The sequence below is a fragment of the Heterodontus francisci genome, chromosome 41 (assembly GCF_036365525.1).
Source record: "Heterodontus francisci isolate sHetFra1 chromosome 41, sHetFra1.hap1, whole genome shotgun sequence".
Classification (NCBI taxonomy): domain Eukaryota; kingdom Metazoa; phylum Chordata; class Chondrichthyes; order Heterodontiformes; family Heterodontidae; genus Heterodontus; species Heterodontus francisci.
Window position 1 is genome coordinate 13604245 of NC_090411.1, and position 17259 is coordinate 13621503.

The window sequence follows — 17259 nt, forward strand, 5'->3', positions numbered from 1 at the left end:
CTTCGGTCCCCCTGTCTCTCTCGCTCCCTCGGGGCTTCCCTCTCGCTCCCTTCCTGTCTCTGTCCCTCTCGCTCCCTGTGTGTGTCTCATGCCTTCTCATTCTCTGTCTCATCCCGTCTAGGCCCTGATGATATTGAAGTCCTTGCGGGCTATAATGTGTCTAACATTCTTGTCTTTCTTTTTCAGAGACTTTGATTCACTCTCCAAAGAAAATGTCTATGAGAACAATCGCCTTGTAAGTGTTGCATTATTAATTATTGAAAAATCTAAGTTTCCTGTTGATGTGGTTTCAGCCAATGATTTCCTGGACTGGTCCTCAGTTTGCCTCAAAATCTGGCGAACGAGCCACAGCCTCTCATTCTCTCACTCTTCCTTACCTTCACCACCACCCACCAAAATGAGATGGAACAACAATGTTTGTGGTTTTTCAGCTGGTTGACTACTGAGTGCCTTCTGGTGTGTGCTCTGCTTTGTCTGATGCTGTGGTACTGAGTCACTGCTGGGTGTGCAGTGGCTTTTAATCACTGATCACTAGCAACTCAATGGAAGCAGCCTATGTACCATTGGGTTTCTAAATTTTAACTTGCACTGCCATTGGCAATGAACAAAATCAGCGTGAGAATGAGTTTCTTATGTTAACCCCCCCCCACCCCCGCAGCTTCCCCTCCCTCCTCCTCCCCCTCAACTGCTCCTCTCACTACCCCCCCACCAGCAGCTGCCCCTCCCTCCCCAGCCTCCCCCACCCCCCCCCCCAACCACTTCCTCTGCACCCCAAGCCACAGTTCCCAATTCCAGATTTCCACTATATTTTGAATGAACAATAGCATCATGATGGCACCCCTGATCAGCCACGCTCAAATTTTAAAGTTTTGCCCCCTTGTTCTGAACTTCCCCAGCAGAGAAAATAGTCTCTCTCCATCATCCTATCCATTCCTTTAGCAATCTTAAATACAGTAATTAGGTTAACACTTCATCTTCTCTGGGGACAGAGCAGGGATGTGAGACCAGTTGATATCAAAAAGCAGGCACAGGCACAATGGGCCCAGTGGCCTCTTTCTGTGGTGTATAATTCTAATCTATGCAACCTGTCCAAATAATTTAACCCTTTTAACCCTGGTATCATTCTAGTGAATCTCTGCTACACCTCCTGCAAGGCCAGTATAGCCTTCCTGAGCTCTGGTGCCCAGTTGGGGTCTAACTAGAGCTCTGATAAGCTGGAACATAACTTCCACCCTTTATATTCCAGCCAACGTTCCATTAGCTTTTTTAATCAATTTGTTTCACCTGTGCTTTAAGTGATTTCTGTCCATGGACCCCTAAATCTCCCTGCTCCTCCAATGCTCTTAGCTTCTCACCATTTGGAAAATACTCTGATTGATCTTTCTTGGGTCCAAATTGGATAACCTTATACTTCCCCCATTTGAATTCCATTTGCCAAAATTTTGCTTACTCATTTCATCAATCAATGAACTTTTGCAACTTTCTGCTGCTCTTGACACTATTTACTGTGTTAGCTAACTTGGTGTCTTCACCAAAGTTGGATGTACAGCTCCCTATTCCTTCATCTAAGTCATTTATAAATATAGTGAAAGTTAAGTCCCCAGTACAGATCCCTGGTGGACACCGCTACTCATACCTTGCCAATTGGAGTACATTCCCACTCTTCCTACTCTCTGTCTCCTATCTCCTAAATAATTGCCTATTCCTGTCAGTAGATGCACTCCAATTCCACACACACTCATTATTGTTCAGACTGTTGTGTGGAACCTTATCAAATGCCTTCGGGAAGCCCATCCTTTATCTGCTGTGTAGTTAATTCCTCAAAACTTTCAGCTATGTTTTAGACATGACTCACCCTGAACAAATCCATGCTGGCTCTCTCTGGTCAGCTCGTATTTGTCCAAATGCTCCGTCACTCTGTCCCTAGTAACTTCCCTACAACAGACGTTAGACTAATAGATCTATAATTTCCTAGTTTAATATCTCCTACACTTCTTAAATAATGGAGTGACATTGGCAGTTTTCCAATCCAAGGGGACAATTCCTGAATCGAGCATGTTTTGGAAGATCACGACGAGAACATCTGTAATTTCCTCAGCTACTTTTAACAGTACATCCACACAGGTTGGCAGGTGATGGGCAAAGTTTTTTCCTGTCATGATCTTTAAGTGGTTTGATTAATGAAATGCTGCAAATGTGTTGACAATTGCCGCAAAGTCTAGAACAGGCAGGGCGAGCTCAGGTTGAGATTAAAGGTGCTATATAAATACAAGTTGTTGTTGAATCTGATCCCTAATGTCAGAGATCTGAGATATGAAGATAAGACTGGAGAAACTTAGACCTTTCACCTTCTAAGGGTGTGACCAAGGTGTGATTTAATTGGGGCGATAGCAAGAGGTTAAATTAAATTGCAAGAGTGGAACAATGGGACATGGGTTCATGTGGTAAACAGCAATGTTAGAACTGATATCAGGAAGTTCTTTCCACAAAGCATGTTTGATGCATGGAATTGGCTTCTGGGTAGACTCGACAGGCCAAATAGCCTTATTCTGTGCTGTAACCTTTTTGTGATTCTATGAACTGTCACACTTTATTCCCCAAAATTGGATCCAACACTCTTTTCCCCCTTGTTGGGCTGGGAACATACTGATCAGGAAGGTTCTCCTGTACATTTCAGGAATTCTCCCACTCTCTGCTGTTAACACTGTAACTATCCCAATCTTTATTAGGATAATTTGAAGTCCCCCGTTATCACTGCTCTGTAGTTCTGTAATTTGCCTGCACATTTGCTCCTCTATCTGCTTCCCACTGTTATGAGGCCTATAGTATATATACCCAGCCACATGATAGCTGCTTTACTGTTCCTTAATTCTAACCAAATAATCTATGTATTTCTAGTGCTGAAACAGTATCTTTAATCAATACTGTCTACTTTAATATTCCTGAATGCATTGTAGCTGGGAATATTCAGTTCCTGTTCTTCCTCTTGTTTGAGCCAGGCCTCAGTTATTGATTATTCATGATCCCATAAGAACGCAAGAAATAGAGCAGGAGTAGACCAGATGGCCCCTCACACCTGCTCCGCCATTTAATATGATCATGGCTGATCTGTCTCAACTCGACTTTCCTGCCCGCTCCCCATATCCTTTGATTTACCAAGAGATCAAAAATCTGTTGATCCCAGCCTTGACTATATTCAATGATAAGAGCATCTGCAACCCGTTAGGTTAGAGAATTCCAAACATTCACAACCCTCAGTGAAGAAATTTCTCCTCACTTCAGTCCTAAATGATTAAGCCCTTATCTCGGACTGTGACCCCATATTCCAGATTCTCCAACCAGGGAAACAACCTCTTGGTGTCTGTCCTGTCAAGACCCTTCAGAATCTTGTGTGTCTCAAGTGGCAGATAGAATTTAGTACAGAGAAGTGTAAGGTGATGCAATTTGGCAGAAGGGACAGTGAGAGGCAATATAGACTAAATGGCACAGTTCTAAGTCTATAGGGACAGAGGGACCTGGGGGTTCATGTGCATGGATCTTTGAAGGTGGTAGGACATATTGAGAGAGTAGTTAGCAAAGCACATGGGATCTTGGGTTCAGAGGTATTGAGTACATAAGCAGGGAAGTTATACTGAACCTTTATAATGCTCTGGCTAGGTCTTAATTAGTACAGTCTGGTCACCACACTTTAGGAAGGATGTGAGTGTCCTTGAGAGGGTGCAGTGGAGATTTAACAGAATGGTTCCATGGATGAGGGATTTTAGCTACAAGGTTAGGTTGGAGAAGCTCGGGTTGCTCTCCTTGGAGAGATTGAGGGGAGATTTGATAGTGGTGTACAAGATTATGACAGGTTTAGATAAGGTAGACAAAGAAAAGTTGTTGCCATAAACTGATAGTACAAGGACTAGGGGACACAGATTTAAGGTTTTGGGCAGCGGGGGCTGTGAGGAAGAACCTTTTTACACAGCGAGTGGTAATGACCTGGAACTTGCTGCCTACGACGGTGGTGGACGCGGAGACGATGAATGATTTCAAAAGGAAATTGGATGGGCACTTGAGGGAAATAAACCTGCAGGGCCCTGGGCATAGAGCGGGGGAATGGAACTGATTGGATTGCTCTCCAGAGAGCAGGCATGGACTCGATAGGCCGAATGGCCTCCTTCTGTGCTGTTAAGACTCTGAGATCTCCTCTTATTCTTCTAAACTCCGACGAGTATAAGCCCAATTTACTCAGCCTCACATAGACAGCCATCTTATCCCAGGAACCAATCTAGTGAGCTTTCATTGTACTGCCTCCAAGGCAAGTATATCCTTCCTTAGATATGGAGACCAAAACTGTACACAGTACTCCAGGTGTGGTCTCAATTAAAGCCCTGTACAATTGTAGCAAGACTTGTTTTGTTATTCCAGACCTTTGCACTAAAAGTCAACATGCCATTTACTTTCCTAATTGCTTGCTGTACCTGGATGCTAACTTTGTGTTCCTTGTATGAGTATACCAAAGTTCCTCTGCACATCAGCATTTAAAAGTTTCATGTCGTTAAAAAAAAAATTCTGCTCTTCTATTATTACCAAAGTGAATAAGCTTACTCTTCCCCACACTATGCTATTTGTGGCTGCAGATCACCAACATTACAGGTCACGCTTCGTGCATTTACACACACACACGCTCCAAACTCGCCTTACAGTTAGCTTAGCATTGCTCCCTTGTCTGATTCACTTCTATTTCTGGACCAGAATCATAGAATGGTTACAGTGCAGAAGGGAGGCCATTTGGCCTGTGGTGTCCTTGCCGGTTCTGCAAGAGCAACTCAGAGTTCCACCCCTGCCCTGAAAATTCTTTCTTTGCAGGCGCTTATCCAATTCCCTTTTGAAGGCCACGATTATATTTGCCTTCACCACGCTCTCGGGTAGTGCATTCCTGATCCTAACCACTCACTGCATAAAAACGTTTTTCCTCTTGTCACCTTTGCTTTTTTTTTCCCAATGACATTAAATCGGTGTCCTCTGGTTCTCAATCCTTCTGCCAATGGGAACAGCTTCTCTCTATCTACTCTGTCTAGACCCCTCATGATTTTGAACACGTCTATCAAATCTCCTCTCAACTTTATCTTCTCTAAGGAGAACAGCCCCCGCTTCTCCAATCTATCCCCACTACCGAAGATCTTGGAACCATTCGCCCTCTCAACAGCCTTCACATCCTTCCGAAAGTATGGTGCCCAGAATTGGATACAATGCTCCAGTTGAGGCCAAACCAGTCTTTTATAAAGGTTCATCATAACTTTCTTGCTTTTGTACTCCATGCCTCTGTTCATAAAGCCTAAGATCCCATTTATCTTTTTAACTATTTTTGCAACCTGCCCTGCCACCCTCAGTGATTTATGGACGTATGCCCCAGGTCCCTCTGCTCCTGCACCCCCTTTAGAATTGCATCCTTTATTTTATATTTCATCTCCTCGTTCTTCCTACCAAAATGTATCACTTCACATTTTCTGCATTAAATTTCATCTTCCACGTGACTGCCCATTCCACCAGCCTGTCTATGCTCTCTTGAAGTCTATCACTATCCTCCTCACTATTCACAATACTTCCAAGTTTTGTGTCATCTGCACATTTTAAAATTGTGCTCTGTACACACATATAGGTCATTAATATAGATCAAGAAAAGCAGCGGTCCTAACACCAACCCTTGGGGAACCCCAGTCTGAAAACAACAGTTCACAACTACTCTGTTTCCTGTCACTCAGCCAATTTCATATCCATGCTGCCACTGTCCCTTTTATCCGTGGGCTTCAACTATGCTGACAAGCCTGTTATGTGGCAATTTATCAAATGCCTTTGGAAGTTTATGTGCACCACATCTACCGCATTACTCTCATCAAACCTCTCTTGTTACCTCATCAAAAAGCTCAAGTTAGTTAAACACACTTGCCTTTAACAAATCTATGTTGGCTTTCCTTAACTAATCCACATTAGTGGATTACTAATGGATCACTAATCCAAGTGACAATTTTATCCTGGATTATCGTTTCTAAAAGCTTTCCCACCATCGAGGTTAAACTGACTAGCCTGTCGTTGCTACATTTAGTATCTCAGCCATGCCCTTTGCCTCCATGTATAGATCCCCTTTTTGGTCCCCAATCAGTTCTACCTTTAGTGTTACTAATAGTAATGTTTATATGCCTAGAGAAGACTTTCAGATTCCCTTTTATGTTAGCTACAGTCTGTTCTCATACTCTCTCTTTGTCTCTCTCATTTCCTTCCCCTCTGTACTTTCTGTACTCAACCTGGTTCTCACTTTTATTATCAACCTGACATCTGTCATACGCGCCCTTTTTCTGCTTTCTGCTGAAAGGCAGCCCATTGTTCCATTACAGTTTTGCCTGCCAATCTTTGACTCCAATTTACCTGTACCAGATCTGATCTCACCCCACTGAAATTGGCTCACCTCCAGTTAATTATTTTTTCTATGTTGCTGCTTGTCCTTTTCCATTGCCAACCTAAACCTTATGATACTATGATCACTGTCCCATTAATGTCCCCTACTGACATTTGATCCCCTTGACCCACCTCATTCCCCAGAACCAGATCCTCTTTATTACTGTTCCTTATTATAATGCTGCTTGTCTCTCTCAGTCCTCTATCGGGAGCCATACTTTGATGGGTTCAGTGCTTGTATGGCCCAGTTTGAGAGCAGTAACTACAGGGTCTTTCTGCTTGCATCAGTGATTCAGGGAGCAATTGTAGCAGAAATCTACGTTTGTGCCCTTTGTTCCACAGGTGTCTGAGACAGCTAGTCATGATCTCCCTGCGGTTAAATTAGTTGCATTAGTAGTCTCGTGGATGTTAACCTAAACAGGTTGACCAGGCGATACGCTGAGACTTTACTGAGAGAGTTAAGGGACTTGGGCTAGAGCAGGAATTGGTGGTTAAGGTGTTAGTGTGCAGGGTCATGGGAGAATTGAGAGAACAGACTGTTTCTTAAACCAAGTAGATTAACTGCAAAGTTAATTCAATTAATTAATTGGATTGTGCTTTATGGAAGTTGCTGAGAGCTGAGTGAATAATCGGCTGGAATAAAATACCTTTGTGCTGATGACAGACTTGAGGGAGATGCTGACAGTCAGCATTTTCTTAGAGAAAGTAAGAGAGCAAGTTTGATCCAAACAGACGTTTGGCACTGACACGGCGTAGGCGTGTACTTACATAAACATTCAAGTAAATGCAAATTGTTTCTGTCCCGTCTACTGAGCACAAGCCTTTTGAGATGCTTTCATTGGCCGAATAATCTTTTATAAATATGCAGGTCTTTAAATACCCCGGCAAGGATATTGGAATATCAGCAACAGTCAAGATTGCAGAAGTGATGGCTCTGATTAGGAGCTAGTTGTGGAAGGGTCACTAAGAGGTCCGGCACAGGGATCTAGAATTCCTGGGGAGAGTGCTGATATCAACTTTCTGCCTCGGAGGGTGGTGTGCAAGACCAGGATAAAGCTGTTTCTGGTTGAGACGTGTACAGTTACATTGATTTTCTGATTAAGCACAGTTAATTTTAGTGCTGCCTCTAATTTTCTGACAGCTGTGCAAATTATTGGATTCTAAGTATTGGTTACAGGCCTGTGTGAGGCAGCCTCTTGTCTGCATGAATCCAGATTCTGCTTTGTCTGTCGAAATGTGCAGTTTTGCTATGGGGTTGGTTTGAGTGAAGCAGTTATTGCTGTTTGAGAACAGTGTACATTGATAAATGAACAGTGCTCAGAGGGTGGGGATCCCTCAAAAATCCAGATACGTAGGCAGTAAGGGAATGACAGTGAGGCTAGTCACGGGTGATGATTGAGTGGTATTTGGGGGGAGCTGGGAGTCTGAGTGGTGTTTGCAGGGCGGGGGGAGCTGGGAGTCTGTTGCAGGAGCTGGGAATCTGCAATCGCTGTTTACAGCTGGAGAATTAATTTAAAATAAAAACAAAGTGCTGATCATACTCAGCAGGTCTGGCAGCATCTGTGGACAGAGAAACAGGGTTAACATTTCAGGTCTATGACCTGTCATCAGAACTGACAAAGGTTAGAAATATAATAGGTTTTAAGCAAGTAAAGCGGGGGGTGGGGGTGCAGTGGGAGAAGAACAAAAGGGAAGTTGTGTAATAGGACAGAGGGCCGGAGAGATTAACTGACAAGGAAGTCATGGGGCAAAGGCAGAGAGAGTGTGTTAATGGTGTGGTGAAAGACAAAGCATTAGTGCAGAGCGAGTGTTAATGACAGAATAATGAGCAGCCCTAGCCAAAAGCACAAAAATGAAAAACCAGTAGGCAGGCACGTGGTAAAAACAAAAAAAGATGGAATAAAATAAAAATAAAATGGCCAGTCATGGTCTGAAATTATTGAACTCAATGTTGAATCCGCAAGGCTGTAGAGTGCCGAATCAGAAAATAAGGTGCTGTTGCTTGAGCTTGCGATGATGGTCACTGGAACGCTGCAGCAGGCCCAGGACAAAGATGTGGGCATGTGAGCAGGGGGTGTGTGTTGAAATGGCAAGCAACTAGAAGCTCGGTGTCATGTTTTCAGACTGAATGAAGGTGTTCTGCAAAATGGTCACTCAATCCGTGTTTGGTCTCCCAATGTAGAGGAGACCGCATTGTGAGCAGCGAATATGGTACACTAAATTGAAAGAAGTACAAGTAAATCGCTCCTTCACCTGAAAGTGTTTGTGGCCTTGGATAGTGAGGAGAAAGGAGGTAAAAGGGCAGGTATTACACCTCCTGCGATTGCGTGGGAAGGGGACGAGGTGTCAGAGGTAATGGAGGAGTGGACCAGGGTGTCGCGGAGAGAACGGTCCCTTCAGAATCCTGACGGAAGGGATCTTTATTTTATTTTTTGTTCCCTTTTTTATTTTTTACCATGTGCCTGCCTACTGTTTTTTTTCATATTTGTGCTTTTGGCTAGGGCTGCTCATTATTCTGTCATCAACACTCCCTCTGCACTAATGCTTTGTATTTCACCACAGCATTATCACACACTCTTTGCCTTTGTCCCATGACCTCCTTGTCAGTTAATCTGTCCAGCCCTCTCTCCTATCACACACCTTCCCTTTTGTTCTTCCCCCACCGCTCCCCCCCCCCCCTCCCCCCTTTACTTAAAACCTATTACATTTCTAACCTTTGTCAGTTCTGATGAAAGGACACTGATCTAAAACATTAACTCTGCTTCTCTGTCCACAGATGCTGCCAGACCTGCTGAGTATTCCCTGTACTTTCTGTTTGTATTTCAGATTTCCAGCATCCACAGTATTTTGCTTTTATTTTAGTGCAGAATTAATTTAGTTGGGTTCATGGTTAGTTCCTCCTTCTGATCCATCAGGAAACTACTGTGCGAGGCATAAAGTTGCTGTGAAGATTCAGATGTACTCGATTCTCTCCACTAGCAGTCATATTGAGAAAGTGAACTGATTGTGCAGGGAGGGAGTTGGATTATCCCTGATGGAGGTTTCCTGTGGGTAGACAAGTTTACAGTGGGATCTCTGTCTGGATATTCATTTCTGGTGTTTGTTTTGCTGACTGCTAACTCTCGTGCTCTCTTGCTGCAGTTCTTTTCCAACTGACTGTGAAATTAGTTTGTGAAAGTTTGATTGTGGTTGCAGTCTGTCCATGTGCTGGGATGTTACAGGGCATCAGTGTTGCAACCAGAGAGAGTATGTTTTTAGGTGGTGATTCAGCAGTTCAATGTGTAGCATGCTACACAGCCAGTCAGCCGTGCCAGTGAGCTCCAGCTTCTTGCTGCACTGTCCTGTGGCAGCTGTGTAACCCATGACATCAGCTTTCTATTTTCCTTCCAGACCTATTCATAAAGACAACAGGAATAGCAGTGTGTTCACAATCCAGTTTTAAAGTAGAAGCATTATCTGATATGGATCAGTTTGTGTCTGTTCTAACTGCACGGACAAAGGAGCTGATGACAGAGAGAAGTGTTTGCCTTGAAGGGTGATATGTAAATTGCAACAATTACTGGATAATACCTGCTGGAGTATTTTTGCCAGCTTCTACGTGACTGACTCAGTCATTGTCTGCGGTGCTGTGCCCGATCATTGTCTGCGGTGCTGTGCCCGGTCAGTGTCTGCGGTGCCACTGCAGGCCAGTCTCGGTCACTTCTACCATTACCAAATGGTAACCAGGCGATGTTTCCTGCCAGTCTCTGAAAGTTTGCTGCATCTGCAAAACCCCAAGTGTGCTTGGGGTTTTATCCCTACCTCATCTTTGCAAGCTTTACTTACGAGCCTCTGCAGTTAGATGTCTGATCAGTTCCACTGTGATGTGTGTTTCACAGATAGTGAGGCCCCAGGAATATCAGAACGTTCCCTTAGCTCAGATTGGACAGGAAACATTGCTGTTGCAAAAATCTGGGCCACTGTTTGTTGTTTGTTTGTTTGCTGTATTGAACCCTTTGTTGAGTCTATTAGGAAGGATGCGAGCATAAGAGGGGTGACAATCCCAGGCAGCGGAGGCACTCAGGTTAAAACCTCCCTGTACATGGATGACGTCGCGGTCTTCTGCTCGGATCCGCTGTCCGTGCGCAGACTGATGAGCATCTGCGACCAGTTCGAACTGGCCTCGGGAGCCAAAGTTAACCACGGCAAGAGCGAGGCCATGTTCTTTGGGAACTGGGCTGACCGATCCTTTGTCCCCTTCACCGTCAGGTCAGATTACCTGAAGGTGCTGGGGATATGGTTCGGAAGGGCCGGGGCGTGCACCAAAACCTGGGAGGAGCGAGTAGCCAAGGTACAACAAAGGTTGAGCATGTGGGGGCAGCGATCTCTCTCCATTGTGGGTAAGAACCTGGTCATCAGGTGCGAGGCGCTCACGTTGTTGCTGTACGTGGCGCAGGTCTGGCCCATACCCCACTCCTGCGCTGTGGCAGTCACCCGAGCCATTTTCCGCTTTATCTGGGGATCTAAAATGGACCGGGTCCGGAGGGACACGATGTTCAAATCTCTGGACAAGGGCGGCAAAAATGTACCCAACATGGCCCTCATCCTGATGACCACCTTCGTGTGCGGCTGCATCAAGCTGTGTGTAGACCTCCAGTACGCAAACTCCAAGTGTCACTACGTGCTGAGGTTCTATCTGTCCCCGGTGTTGCGAAGGATGGGCCTGGTCACATTGCCGCGGAACGCTCCATGCAGTTCGGCCGTGCCGTGCCACCTATCCTTCGTGGAGCAGTTTCTGCGGGAAAACACCTTTGACCACCGGTCCATCAGGCAGTGGTCTGCACGGAATGTCCTCAAGGCCCTACGGGAAAAGGAGACGATGGATCCTGATGGTTCCCCGAGCAGACCGCCAAAATCATTTGGCAGAATGCCTCATCGCCAGAACTTTCAAACTAGCACCAAGATGTAGCTTGGCTGGTGGTGAGAAGGGCCCTCCCCGTCACATCCTTCATGCACGCCCGAAGTCTCGCCCCCTCCGCGCAATGCCCTGGCGGTGGCTGTGGTGGGGAAGAGACGGTCGTCCACCTCCTCCTGGAATGTATCTTTGCAAAGCAGGTGTGGAAAGAGATGCAGTGGTTTTTGTCGAGGTTCATCCCAAGCAGCTCTGTAACACAGGAGTCTGTGCTCTACGGGCTGTTCCCAGGGACGCACACCGAGACAAACACCAACCGCTGCTGGAGGACTATCAATTCGGTGAAAGACGCCCTTTGGTCTGCCCGAAACTTGCTGGTCTTCCAGCGCAAAGAGTTGTCCACCACCGAATGTTGCAGACTGGCACATTCCAAGGTCCAGGACTACGTGCTGAGGGACGCACTAAAGCTTGGTGCAGCCGCAGCAAAGGCTCAATGGGGAAAGACCACAGTGTAATGTCCCCCCACCAAGCTGAACTGAGGGGCTGGATCCATGGGAAACCCCTCGAACTGTATCGGAGAAATTTTGTGTGCTGTAAATGTAAAAATGTATATGGCATGACAATGAAATGGAAGAGTTGTGAGGCAACTCATGATTGTATAGAAGGAAACTGATCACCTTTGCACTGCTTGTATTTTTTGACTTGATGCTGTTTTAAACTGTTTGGGAATGTAATTTTTACAGATTTTTATGAATAAAGTATATTTTGGAAATAAAAAAAAAATTCTGGGCTAACTATGGAGCGCCTTGCACCTGATGACCAGGTTCTTACCCACAATGAAGAGAGATCGCTGCACCCACATGCTCAGTTTATGGTGTACTCTGGCTACTCGCTCCTTCCAGGTTTTGGCGCATGCCCCAGCCCTTCTGAACCATATCCCCAGCACCTTCAGGTAGTCTGACCTGACGGTGAAGGGGACAAAGGATCAGTCAGCCCAGCTCCCAAAGAACATGGCCTCACTCTTGCCGTGGTTAACTTTGGCTCCTGAGGCCAGTTTGAACTGGTCGCAGATGTTCATCAGTCTGTGAACGGACAGTGAATCCGAGCAGAAGACGGCGACGTTGTCCATGTACAGGGAGGTTTTTACCTGAGTGCCTCCGCTTCCTGGGATTGTCACCCCTCTTACGCCCGCAGCCTTCCTAATAGACTCAGCAAAAGGTTCGATACAGCAAACAAACAAAACAGAGGGGAGAGAGCACACCTCTGTCTGACTCCAGATTGGATCGGGGAAGTTTCTGATTCCCATCCATTGATTGAGACTGCGCTACTGATGTTTTTGGAGAGCAGTTTGATCCAATTGCAGATTCCCTCCCCAAACTCCGTTTTGGAAAGCATGTCCATCATGTAGGTGTGCGATATCCTGTCAAAAACCTTCTCCTGGTTCAAGCTGATGAGGCAGGTGTCCACCCTCCTGTCCCGTACACAGGAGATCGTATCCCTGAGTAGCGCAAGACTATCAAAGATCTTCCTGCTGGGTACAGTGCAGGTCTGGTCAGGGTGAATCACCAACTCCAGAGCAGACTTGACCTGACTGGCAATGACTTGAGGCAGAATCTTGTAGTCAACATTAAGCAGTGAGATGGGCAGCTGATTTCTGATTTCTGCCCTCTCCCCCTTCCGCTCGTAGCTGAGGGCGATGATGCCTTTCCTCATGGATTCTGACATGCTGCCGGCCAGAAGCATACTCTCGTATACTTCCTGCAGGTCCGGGCCGACCCAGTCCCACAGAGCCGAGTACAACTCGACCAGTAAGCCATCGCTTCCGGGAGTTTTACTCATCTCGAAGGACCTGACGGCGTTTGTCAGCTCATCCAGAGTTAGCGGTTTGTCCAGTCTCTCCCTCATGCTGTCATTTAAGACCTCCATGATAGATGACAGGAAGGACTGGGAAGCCGTGCTGTCCATGGGCTTCATGTTGTACAGCCCAGCATAAAAGGATTTGCTGATCCTTAGTATATTGGACTGCGAAGACGTTACCAAGCCATCCTCTTCCTTCAGGCTGCTGATAACAGAGCTCTCTCTGTGTACCTTTTGGAAGAAGTAACGCGAGCACGTCTCATCCTGCTCGATGGAGCGGACTCTGGACCGGAAGATGATCTTGGAGGTCTCCGTGGCAAAGAGCGAGGCCTGCTGGCTCTTCACCTCTTGGAGTTCCTCCTTGACCTCGACCCCCATCGCCTGCAGCTGGAGCAGATTTTGTATTCTTTTCTGGAGACGGGACATTTCCTTCTCGCATTTATTGCTCGGGGGTTGGAGTTTAAAAATAGAGAAATCTTGTTACAACTGTACAGGGTGTTGGTGAGGCCGCCCCTGGAGTACTGTGTACAGTTTTGGTCCCCGTATTTAAGAAAGGATATACTGGCATTGGAGGCAGTTCAAAAGAGATTCACTAGGCTGATTCCTGGGATAAAGGGGTTGATTTATCAGGAATGGCTAAACAGGTTAGGCCTTTATTCATTAGAGTTTAGAAGAATGAGGGGTGATCTTATTGAAACGTACAAGATTCTGAGGGGGCTTGACAGGGTAGATGTTGAGAAGATGTTTCCATTTGTGGGGGAATCTCGAACTAGGGACATAGTTACAGAATGAAGGGGACACTCATTTAAAACTGAGATGCAAAGGAATTTCTTCTCTCAGAGGGTAGTGAATGTCTGCAATTCTCTACCCCAGAGAGATGTGGGGGCTAGATCACTGAAAGTATTTAAACAGGAGGTAGATAGATTTTTGAAATAGTGGGGAGTTGAGGGCTATGAGGAGCTGGCATGAAAGAGGAGTTGAGGTCTGGGGCAGATCAGCCATGATCTTATTGAATGGTGAGGCAGGCTTGAGGGGCCAAATGGCCTACTCCTGCTCCTATTTCTTATGTTCTTATAAATGGTCATGGATTGATAAAATAAAATCAAAGTACAAAATAACTGTTTAAATATAAAGCGAGATGCTTTATATTAATTTGCATGTCCAGCAATGCACACAGCAATCGAAACAAAACATTGGAACTGGAAGCAGTAATTCAGAGAGGAACCAGATGTCATATCATCTTGGTCATGCTCCTTTAACCAAAAGTCTAGTCATACAGCTGGTAAAATTTGGGCACATTTGTTTGCAAGTTGGCAGGCTGTAACTAGTGGAGTGCTGCAAGGATCGGTGCTGAGGCCTCAGCTATTTACCATCTATAATAATGACTTCAACTAAGAGACTGAGAGTAATGTATCTAAATTTGCTGACAATGCAAAGCTAGGTGGGAATGTAAGCTGTGAGCTGGACACAAAGAGGCTGCAAAGGGATATAGAGAGGTTAAGTGAGTGGGCAACAAGATGGAGTATAATGTGGGCAAGTGAGGTTATTCACTTTTGTCGTAAGAATAAAAAAGCAGAATTTTTTTAAAAGGCATGAAACTTCTGGATGTTGATGTTCAGAGGGACTTGGGTGTACTCGTACAAGGTATACAAAAAGTTAACATGCAGATACAGCAAGCAATTAGGAAGGCAAATGGCATGTTGACCTTTATTGCAAGGGGATTGGAGCACAAGAAGAAAGACGTCTTGCTACAGTTGTACAGGGCTTTGGCAAGACCACACCTGGATTACTGTGCATAGTTTTGGTCTCCATATCTAAGGGAGGGTATACTTGCACTGGAGGCGGTACAGTGAAGTTTCACTAGATTGGTTCCTGGATGAGAGGCTGAGTAAATTGGGCCTATACTCTCTGGATTTTTAGAAGAATGAGAAGTGATCTAATTGAAATAGACAGGATTTTGAAGGAGCTTCACAGGGTCAACACTGAGAGTTTGTTTCCCCTGGCTGGGGAATCTGGAAGACTGGCACAGCCTCAGGATAAGGACTGAGATGAGAAATTTCTTCACTGAAAGGGTTGTGAATCTTTGCAATTCTTTAACCTAGAGGATTGTTGTTGCTCCATTGTTGTGTATATTTAAGGCTGAGATAGATTTTTGGTGTCTCAGGGAATATATGGGGAGCAGGCAGGAAAGTGGAGTTGAGGTAGAAAATCAGCCATAATTATATAGAAGACAGAGCAGACTCGAGGGGCCATATGGTTTACTCTTGCTCCTATTACTTATGTTCTTGTATCAAGATTTTTTTCTTATACCTAATTCAAAGGTCTCCTTCCACAGGTAAACCCAAACTCCCTATTAACTGAAATGTGACCTTCCACATGCTGTAATGTGGCCACAGAGTAAACAGTTCTTTTAAAGATAAGGTACACAATGGAAATACAAATTAGCTCCGTCATCTCCTAATCTCTCCTGTTAAGCGGCATGCACTTTGTTAAACCGTGTATCTCGAGAGCTGCAAACTACATATCAGCTTTTAATCAAATAAGATTAAACAGAAGCAAAAGCAAACAGGGCAGATTTCACTAGATATCAGAACTTTACTTCACCGACCATCCCTGTTTCAAAATAATAAAATGTTCCAACATTCTGGCCTTTTACTGCAATGTTACATTATTTACTTTGACCAGCATCCATGATGAGAAGTTTAGCTGGGAGATCCGTTTTCCTTGGAGTATCCCACTAGCCCCAGCTTGTTAGCTGGCTGGTGAAGCAGCAGTTTCCTTTTACCTTGGGCTAATGTCCATGATGCACTTTTACACAGGTCTTAAACACTTATAGTGGTTCAGCAAAAAGGGAACTGCTAACTTTCAATGGCAAAAATCCTGTTACAGTTTCCCAGGAAGGGAGTTTCAAAGGTCTCTGCCTCTAGCTAGTTTAAGGATGGTATTCTGGTAGGCTCCTTCTTGCTTGGATGACTCTCTCTTTTCCTTCTGGCTTTCTGCCTTTTGCACAGAAAATGTCTGTTATTAAAACCCCTTATCAGAGACTTGCTTTTTGTCCGGTTTCTTTCCCATTGTGTTTTCATAAATGGTGTTTGTTGATGTGGCCATTGTTAGACAATGAGTTTGGATGTTGCTCATCTCTATGCCATCTTGATAATGTGGTGCCTTTTCACACCCTTTGTCCTGAGTTTGAGTCTGGAGTCTCCATGTCTGCCAAGTCATTGTTAGCCCAACTTGTTGAAGACGGGTAGCTATTAACATTGAATGGGCTATTTACATTTCTTCAACACTTGACCAGACATGACAATTGATTCAGGGTTCCAGCAGTTACCACGTGTATCCGCAGTACAGAAGAGGTCACCTGACTTCTTACTCCATCTTGTTTTGCAGCAAAAGGTGTTTGTGATGAGTTCAATTCATCAGGTCATTTTATAGTTCATAAGTTCTCTGTGTGAGCGTGACAATAGACAACTCACAGCCTGCACTAACCCACTAAACATTATCACAACACAAGCTAGATATTAAAATTTTGGAATCTTTTATGATTTAAACCAAGACATCTTCAACTGATAATGAAAGTTTAGTCTTGTACATATCCTTAGTACTTGCTAAAACCCCTCTCAGTCAGATCTAAGGCGCGCCTTGATCAGTGTTTATTTCATGTCCTACAGACCAGTCAACTCACTCAGCTTCACAAAAGATACACTGAAACTACTCCATTTCCAAACGTACTAAAAACAGGACAGGAAAAGAGCATCTCGTTTCTCATAATTAGGCATCTCATAATTAGGCACAGCAGATATGATGCATCCCCATACTCCAACCGCCACCCCCCCCCACCTATACACACCCACTCCTGGGGGAGGCAAGCAAGTGGGGCCTATTGAAAGCTCCAGGAGACTCCCATTTACCCTGCAATTTCATCTCTAGCATCAATCGTCGCCAGAACTTGTCCAACTCCCTATTGAAGGACAGTAGGAAATCCATATTCCTATGCCCTTCAATAATCTATTCCAGAGAACACATTCCCTGGTTCTATCCTTAGCCTTCTCAAATAACCTACACGACTGGAC

The 17259-nt window shown here is 45.0% G+C and overlaps 1 protein-coding gene across 1 annotated transcript in view; it reads left to right on the forward strand.

Annotated features, from left to right (window-relative positions):
• micall1a (MICAL-like 1a) overlaps positions 1 to 17259 on the forward strand; it is a 182658-nt gene that overhangs the window by 10913 nt on the left and 154486 nt on the right. The window contains exon 2 of the mRNA XM_068019331.1: positions 187 to 235. Coding sequence (XP_067875432.1) covers positions 187 to 235 — 49 coding nt within the window. The remainder of the gene's footprint in view (positions 1 to 186; positions 236 to 17259) is intronic.